This window comes from Phocoena sinus, chromosome 4 (genome assembly GCF_008692025.1).
Source record: "Phocoena sinus isolate mPhoSin1 chromosome 4, mPhoSin1.pri, whole genome shotgun sequence".
Classification (NCBI taxonomy): Eukaryota; Metazoa; Chordata; class Mammalia; order Artiodactyla; family Phocoenidae; genus Phocoena; species Phocoena sinus.
This window is the reverse complement of record NC_045766.1, coordinates 14708865-14718014: the sequence shown is the minus strand read 5'-3', so window position 1 is coordinate 14718014 and position 9150 is coordinate 14708865. Positions and strand designations below refer to the sequence as shown.

The 9150-nt window shown below is 47.2% G+C and overlaps 1 protein-coding gene across 1 annotated transcript in view; it reads right to left on the bottom strand.

Moving 5' to 3' along the window:
- Positions 1–3136: 3136 nt before the first annotated feature.
- BFSP2 (beaded filament structural protein 2) overlaps positions 3137–9150 on the bottom strand; it is a 65825-nt gene continuing 59811 nt past the window's right edge. Inside the window, exons 6-7 of the mRNA XM_032631349.1 lie at positions 5383–5603; positions 3137–3427 (exon numbers count right to left, since the gene is read on the bottom strand). Of these exons, the coding sequence (XP_032487240.1) occupies positions 3424–3427; positions 5383–5603 (225 nt within the window). The 3' untranslated portion in view covers positions 3137–3423. The remainder of the gene's footprint in view (positions 3428–5382; positions 5604–9150) is intronic.

Sequence of the window (9150 nt, the reverse complement as noted above, 5' to 3'; positions counted from 1 at the left end):
GAAATGAAAACACTATGTGAAAGAGATATCTGCACCCCCATGTTCATAGCATCATTACTTACAAAAACCAAGGTATGGAGACAACCTAAGTGTCCATTGATGGATAATGGATAAAGAAGTTGTGAGATTACACACACACACTTGCACACACACACACAGTGAATATTATTCAGCCATTAGAAAGAACGAAATCTTGCCATTTGTCATAACATGGATGGAATTCGAATGCGTTATACCAAGTGAAGTAAGTCAGACACGGAAAGACAAATACTGTATGATCTCACTTATATGTGACACCTTAAAAAAAAACAACAACTCATGGAAAAAGAGATCAGATGTGTGGTTACCAGAGGTAGGGGGTAGGGGGAGGGGAAATTGGATGAAGGTGGTCAAAAGGTATAAACTTCTAGTATATGATAAATAAGTACTAGGGACGTAACATACATGATGTTATAGTTAGCATGATGATTATAGTCAACACTGCTGTATGGTATAGATGAAAGTTATTAAGAGAGTGAATCCTGGGCTTCCCTGGTGGCGCAGTGGTTGAGAGTCCGCCTGCCGATGCAGGGGACGCGGGTTCGTGCCCCTGTCCAGGAAGATCCCACATGCCGTGGAGCGGCTGGGTCCATGAGCCATGGCCGCTGAGCCTGCGCGTCCGGAGCCTGTGCTCTGCAACGGGAGAGGCCACAGCAGTGAGAGGCCTGCGTACCGCAAAAAAAAAAAAAAAAAAATGAGAGTGAATCCTAAGGGTTCTCATCACAAGGAAGAAAAATACTTTTGCTCTCTATTTAAGATAATGGATGTTAACTTATTGTGGTAGTCATTTCACAATATATCAAATCATCATTCTGTATACCTTAAACTTATACAGTGTTGTATGTCAATTTTATCTTAATAAATCTGGAAAAAATATTTGTGTGCTATTTGGAGATAATCAGAGACCAGCATGGTGCTTGATGATTCCTGTTGAATCATCTTACTGAAACCAACAGAGATCAGATCTGAATGTCTATGTTCATGTTTCCTACGATAAACTGAATTATGCGAAGGGGTTGTGCAAAGTGTAATGTGCTGCTCTGCCTGCTTTGCTTTGTTTCTCCTTTTATGTGCACACGTGAACTCCTCAAAGAGATTGTAAACCCACCAGCGCAGAAACTGTCTCTTCTTTTTACTGGGATCCCCAAAGTCCAACAAAATGTCTGGGCACCAGCAGGTGCTTGGAAGTGTCATAGATGATAATGAAGGTGAGACTTAAGGACTTTGGTCTGAAATCCAATGGATGTTCTAGCAATCTCAGTGGGAGTTTACACTGTGCTCCAGGAGCCAGGCCAGAGGCCAGTGGAACTCGTTACCTCGTCTGGAAATAGAGCCTGTCTGCGCTTTCGGAGGAGTCCGTCGGGAGCCCTTCTCTGGTCTGCCCCAGAACAAACACTCTGTCCTTGAGACCAGCACAAGCAGCATCCTCCCTGCCACCTGTCAGTGAACTGCCGCCAGAGTGTAATTGTACTGGATGTTGTAAGAGGGAGTCTGAGTTAAATGAGGCCCCAGAGGAGTCAGGGGGTCAGCAGTGCCTTTTCTTACCTGTTAATGAAGCCTCATTAGAAACAGCAAGAAACTGTACTGAGAACTGGAAGCACCAGTCTGCTGGGCTCTCCCTGCCAAAGGATGATTAACTTAATGGTTTAAGGCAGCTGCTCTTTGAGATTACGGAACCAAGGAGACCGAGTGTGTGCGGTCCGGCACAGCGTGCGTCTGGTGGAAACTCAGGAGGGTGTGCAAATCCATTCTCCCCTTCCTCCCGTGGCTGAGACAGCTTCCAGGTTCTGGAAAATGCACAGCCATTCAGACACAGAAGTACCTCCTTCTGAGGCCCTCCAGCTGTGTTTAGGTTAGGAATTCAGGTCTTGGCGGGGGGGCAAAAATTCACTGTAACAAGCAAGAAAGAAAAGAAACAGACCTCAGTGAATGGGCATTTGATATAGCCAGGCGCATACTCTCTCTTCTGGGGAGGCCCTGGTACCCAGTGTTTCAGTCGTGGGCACCCCTGGGGTGTGCAGCTGCAGAGGGGATTGGTGCTTTGCTGAAATGCAGCATTAGGTGGTGTCTTGATGATTTCTGTGCCTCAGACAACAGAGGGAATTGTGCGAAGGTGCCATACAAACTGTAAATAGCTGTCCTGCCCACGGGACTTATTATTACAATTTCTTTGATCCTGGAAGCCAAAAAGGGAAAGCAGCTGGAGCAATTTCAACCGGGAGACCTAATGTCTTGCCTTGCTTCTCTTTCCAGCTTTCTTAAGAGTAAATAAGATTTCATTTGTTTATGTCGGCCTTAGCTATTTGGAAGCCCAGGTACTGAGGGAGGGTGTCTTCCAATGTGCCCATATTGGACACATCGTTCTGTCTGGATTAGCAGCTTACATGAGGACAGAGACTCAGCTTGGATATTTTGGTCTGCAATTCTGTGTGACAGGTGGACTGACAGAAGCTTGGGGGAAGAATTGAGAAATTAAGTCTGGGCTGCGTGTGTGTGGTTTTGGAGGCATGCGAGACTGCGCTAGGACACAGGTGGTGGTTTCAGTTTTAATCAGAAGGCCGGGGAGTCTTGGCTGGGTATGTGGCGGATTCATGAACTATATTTGGCTGGCCTGGGCCCTGAGAGGGCTGGGGAAGGACCCTTGAAGTATATTCTGAGGCTGCAAGTGTAGGCAACCACAGCCTAATTCATCCCCCACAGATTTAAACTGAAGCTCCATTTAAGCTGATCGAGAAGTGCTCTGACAACAGCAGTGAAGTGGATGTGTCTGTGCATTACTACCCACGAAGAGCACGTTAAAGACACCCAAATACTTTGTGATGCCTGTGGTTATGATACACACAGACCCCCTCTGCAGCAAGAACATTGTTTTTGCCTCCAGTGGTGGCAATCTTGCCTGCCACGAGCACAACTCTTTCCCAAGAAGCACATTTATGTTGATAAACCCAAGAGCAGCTGACCCTTGAACAACGAGGAAGATGGCGTCACGCTCAGGGACCCTTCCAGAAGCCTTTAAGAATGGCCCCATGAGGAAAGGCCAGGCAGGTAAAGTGATACCCATCTCCATCCGACAGTGGATTGAACAAGGTGGGCAGACTGGAAGCCACACACGAAGCATTTATTTGGAGAGGGGCAAGGGAGGTTGCTCAAGCTACAGACTATTTGAATTCAGGCAGCAGGACACTCTCCACTTCCAGGAAGCTTTTCAGCTCAAGCTGAGCCAGCTGGGGAATCCAGCAGGGAATCCAGGTTGGGATGGGGGTGAGGAGGGTGAGGGAAGATGCGGGTTGTGGGGTGTGAGGGGGTGGGGACTCCTCAAGGAACTTCGCTGGTCACTCGGTGAGGAAGGTAGCATTTTCTTCATGAAAAGAGGGTATTTCTCCATTAGCTGAAACAAACAAACAAAACCCAAAAAACACATTTGAGTGAGACAAGCAATGGATGATGATAATTAGTAAAGAAATCACAACAGAATTATACGAAAGGCAGGTGTCTCATGGAAAGAATTTGGCCTTTGGAACAAGACAGTTTGGCTTTCAAATCCCACCTCCATGGTAATTAGCTGTGTGACCTTGGGCAAATGATTGAAGCTCTCTGAGGTTTTGTTTCCTGGCTGTAAAGTGGGGATAATGATGTAGTTCTGGAAGGGTTTTGTGGAGAAATGACGATAACATAGAGCTTAAGACTGTGCTGGCACATAGCAGGCACTCACTGGATGGAGTCCTTATATTCTTGAAGTAAATTCAGTCTATCTTGTTACTTTTTGGATTTGTTTAATACGATTTTGTGTAGTCAGATATTCATAGGCATCTGAAAAAATTCGCTTTGTTACAAACATCTACCTTTTATAATCAACAGAAATCAGTCCAATAAAAAGACAGCTGGAAAGGAGCTGGATGATATGTTTTTGTTTGAAAGAGCAAGGGTTAGGTTGCTTCCATGTGGCCCTCTTGCCTTCTGAGAAAGGGATGGTACAGAGCACACTGGAGACCCAGGAGACCTAGGCTCTGGTCGAGCTCTGCCTCTTCCTCCTATTTTGATCACTGGCAAATCCTTTTCTGCTCTGGCCTTCTTATTCTCTCTGGAATCAGGAGGGGTTGTACTACGTAATTGATAAATTGTCTCTTAGAGCTGCTATTCTACTATGTATTCTCTTCCTCATTCAATGTATGCCACAGAAGGGACCTTGGAGGGCAATATGATGATACAGAATTGTGATAAAGGCTTCAATTTCCTTAAAAAGCTGGCAAGGAAGCTAAGCCCCAAGACTCATGCATATGCCACAGGAATCCTTACCCATTAAAAAAAGACTACATATGTATGTGTATACACATATATGTGTATACATATATGTATATATACCACATACACACATATATATACATAAACGTATACATGCCATTCCCAACCTGTTGCCTCTCTCCAGTATGGAGGCTGGAAAAGCTAAATAGTTGCTTTCCCAGCATCCCTTGCAGGTAGGTCTGGTCATGTGAGATAGAAGGAAAAATCTGTTGGAGCCTCCCCAAAACATTTTTCCTTCACTGAAAAAAGGAGTGAGCCATACAGGGAAAGGCCTTTCTGCTGTTTCCTCTTGCCTCCCCTTTTCTGGCCATGAATGATGTCTTGTTATGATGTCTGGAGCTGTGGTAGGCATTTGGCAATTGGGGGTGACAAAGATGAAGACAGGGATGGTGTATCAGAAGGATGAAATGAGCTTGGGACCTGACTGACATCACGGAGCGGCCTGGCCTACCTCATGTCTGGAACTCTTAGGTAAACATGGTTTATGCCCTTGCTGCTCAAAGTGTGGTCTGTGGACCAGCAGTATAGGCGTCACCTGAGAGTTTTGTCAGAAATGCAGAATTTCAGGCCCCACCTCAGACCTTCGGAAATAGAATCTGCATTTTGAAAAGATGCCCAGGCTTGGCATGTTTTGAGTGCATATTAAAGTTTCACGAGCATTAGTTTATAGCTACACTAATTAGGTTTTATTACAGGCAGCTGAAAGCATTCCTAACTGCCACCATGTATGGTAGGAAGTATGCATGAACACATATAGGTATGTCTGTGGTGTGTGGCTGTATGTCTGCATCTACGAATGCATACAAACATCCACACATATACATACATAAGTACATAATATATTTTTGTCTATATATTTGCATATATATGAATAGAAAAATCCTGGAAGGACACAGGCTGTGGGAGTGGGGCTGGGTGTTGGGAAGTTTGGGAGGTGATTTCTCCTTTTTACACTAATTACTTCTATAGTGTTTGAAAAAGTGTCTAGTTTAAACCCAAGAGTATCTACTCCTTTCCTAACAAAGCCGAGCAGAGACGCACCTGCTCTCCTCGCAGTCCAGCAGCGCATGGTAGGATGCCACGTCCCGCTGCATCTGGCACTTGTGTGCCAGCAGGTGCTCGCGGGCCTGCAGCTGCTGCTCCGCCTCTGTGCGCATCTCCCTGAGCTCCGCCTCCAGCCTGCTGACCACGGCGCCCAGGTTCTGCAGCTCGATGTCGTGCCAGTGCTTGGCATCGTGCAAGGTGTTCTCCAGGCCTCGTTTCTACAAGAGAGGGAATATGGTCCAGACCCAAGGCAGATGGGCAGGGCCTTGGAAGAGGGAGATGGGCAGAGCAGTGGGAGGGGCTGGCATCGGCCTGGTCTTTCTGTTTCTCCCAGGACGATGACCTTGACAGGCTGACGTGGCTCAGTGGGGAAGTAATGAACCCTCCTGGGGAGGCCAGAGTCTTGCTTAGTCTGATTCACTGATCCTTCCAACAGGGGTGGAGGTGGGGAGGGAGAAGAGGAAGAAGGAGGGGGAGAGAGACAGGAACCGGAGAGCTGGATGAGAGAGAATGATGAGAGAAGAGGCAGATGAGTGAGAGAGAGAACGAGAGAGGACAAGTGAGAGAGAGAGAGAGAGAGAGATTCTCACACACACACACACACACACACACACGAGGCAGTTTGCAGGTGTTTTTTCTTTGTGAACCGCCACCCACCGTCCAGCTGGAACACAGTCTCCTCCTGCATTCCTCCCAGATTCCCACAGTCAGAACGAATGTCTCTGGCCTCTACACACTCACTGTGGTTTTTTAGTGTTTTAGTAGCACATCTTGCTAGTTCCTCTGCCCCTTGCTGCCCATTCGCCCCCTCCTCTCCCTGAGCTGTGCTGTGCAGGTTGGTCTCTACTCCACTCGCAGCTTGGTCATCTCTGTGGATGACTCTTGTGTTGATGTGTCCAGCACAGATCTCTCCCCCAAGCAGACTCGGTACTGAGGTTCTTACCGGAAATATATGCAGGCCATGGGCCCTATTCAAATCAAGGTGTCCAAAATGGAGCCATCGGCTTCCTTTGGAACCTGCTGGCCCCTCCTCTCCTGTGCTCCAGCTGGTGAACCCACATGAGATACAAACCGGGGAAAGATATGGCCCTGATCCTGCTTCCCTCCCAAATTCAGTCATTACTGAGTCCTACCTCTTGTACATTCAGAAACATTTTCCCATACGTGCCCCCTCTTGTCCAGCCACCAATGCCCCAGATCGATTCTTATCACCTCTCACCTGGGGTAACCTCCATGGCCTCCTAGCTCATCTCCCTGCCTGTGGTTCCTCTCCCTCTGTATTCCCCCACAGCAGCCACAGTGTGCTGTCTAAAGTCCAAATCTGGGCTTGTATCTCCCCTTCTCCTCACCTGGCTGACTCCTATTCACCCCACGTCCAAGCTCAGGGGTTACATCTCCTAGGAAGACTTCCTTGATGCCCTCTTGCCTCTGACACCACCAGGCTGGGTTAGGGTGTCCCTCCTCTGGGTTTCACAGCTACCCAAGCACATGCATGCCCTTGAACTTATCATAGCGGGCTGAGCTTCTTAGGGGCATGTCTGCTCTAGCAGATGCTGAGCTGTTTGAGAGCAGGAACCTAGTCTCTGTAACCCCAGCGATAGGACAGGGCCTGGCACAGAATAGGTGTGTGTGTGTGTGTGTTGCCCAAGTGACAGCACTTTTATTATGGTGCACTTATTGCCCTATCTGTCTCCCCACTAGACTGAAACTTTCTTCTCATCTTCCCGTATACCAGGCCCTGCAAACTGTAGGGCTGACCAATAAAAAAATGGTATGCCCCTCTCTTTAACATCTTTTAGTAGTAGTAATTATGTAGTTCTATAATTTAGCATCTGCCTTTTTATTTTATATAACACATAAGAAACAAATAAATATCTTTCTAAATTGGACCGAGTCAAGTCTTGATGAAACAAGTTTCTATACCCTTTTTTGACCACTGTGGCTGAAATAGAAGACTCTTGGTCATGATGTCATCTTGAATCATGGCTGCTGTTAAGCAGGGGCCACCATATTATCTTATTTAAGTCTTCCCAATTCCACAGGATATGAGGAAGTTGAGTCAGATTCCCATCCTAGGTATGTCTACAGGTGGCAAAATGTGATTAGTGGAAATAAATCTAGATCAGTGTCTGGTCTGGTTATTATTTTGCTGGTGAGATCTGAAAACCCCTCCATGGCAGTGAGGATGCAGAAATGGTCACCTGGACTTTGAGAATCATTCGTTCCAACCTCTCTGGGTTTTCTCCCTTTGTTTATCAGGGAACTGCTTGGTTTGTGAGTGGTGGTTGTTGACATTGGACCTGTAACATCTGTGATTTGGAAAAACCTTTCATGGAATCAGGTTTGGATCACCTGTCTATAGTTTTTGCCCTGTGTACGTGGTGACTTTTCCATGTGGCTTGGGGTTTTTCGCTGAAGACTTAGGACCCACTGCCCAAGGTGGGTTCATGGGAACACCTATCAGAGGTGCCACGTCTTTTCCATTCCACCCTTAGAGTCCAAGTCAAGCTTCTGCGCCTATGTTCCTGACATCTTGACCTGGTTCTCACAGAGATGCCTGTACTTGAGTCTCTATGATCAGCCACTGCTGTGGGTCTCCTGCCCCGGCCCACTCACGACACAGCCCCAGCAAGCAAACTGAGATCACAAAAGCATGCTTACTCTTGTCTCTAGAGATCTGAAGGGACTTCCTTAAATAAATGTGCTAAGCCATCCAGAAAGTAAAATAGTGACCTTCTGTGATTTCTGGACTGAATTCCATTCCTGGTCTGAGTTGACTGAACACAGAGCTCAGGGGCTCTCAGACACCATTATTGATGCCTGGCTGCCGCTATAAACAGTGCCTTGTTGGCAAAGGAGCTGAAAATGTCACCAGCTCGGGTATCTGAGACTTACATAGCTTTGAGGGCCTGTGTGTGCACAGGTTGCTGCGACTGAGGGTAGCAGGATGGCTGGATGAACTCTGCCATGTCGGAAAGCCGTAGACGTGTGTGCTACCTGTTCTGGCTCATCTGTGTTCCTGACCTTGCCTGCAAGGCCCAGCGACCAGAACTCTGATCTACTAGAGCCACAGGGGACAGAGGCAGCCCATCCTGGGTTCCGAGCCCAGCCAGCACGTCACTGCTCCATCTGGTTGGGGGGTGAGTTCTTGTCCTATTTGTTCCAATAGTCAGGACCATGGGGTTTAGGTGTGGTGATAAGATGATGCCAACTTGGGGCTACTATACTAGAGGTTATAATAATAATTTTATAATGATAATTAATAACAGATACCAATTATTGACTCTGTGCCGGGCATGGTGCTAAGGGCTTGACCTGCATTATCTAGTTAATCATGCCAATGACTTTATGAGGAAAATTCTATGATGGTTCAGTGGTTGATCACGTTTCCAAAGGCAGCTGCAACAATGGTCTCCAACCCACCTGCACTTTCTTTCCGTGATTTTGCCACTGTCTCATCAAGAGGCAGATTCCTGTGGAATCTGGGCTGGTCTGTGACTGCTTTGACCAACAGAATGCTGCATAAATGATATTCGGGGACTTTCAAGCCCAGGTGTTAGGAGGCCTGGTACTTTCTGTGCGCACCCTCTGAGGGAAGCCAGATGCCATGTCCAACAATGTAAGACTGCCATGATATGAGGAAGTCAAAGCCAGGTACGTGCAGAGGCCACGTGGAGAGAGAAAAAGAGATGCAGAGCTGAGGCATTGGGCATGTGAGCTGAAGCAGCCATTCTTGGACATTCCAGCCCCAGCAGATGCCACATG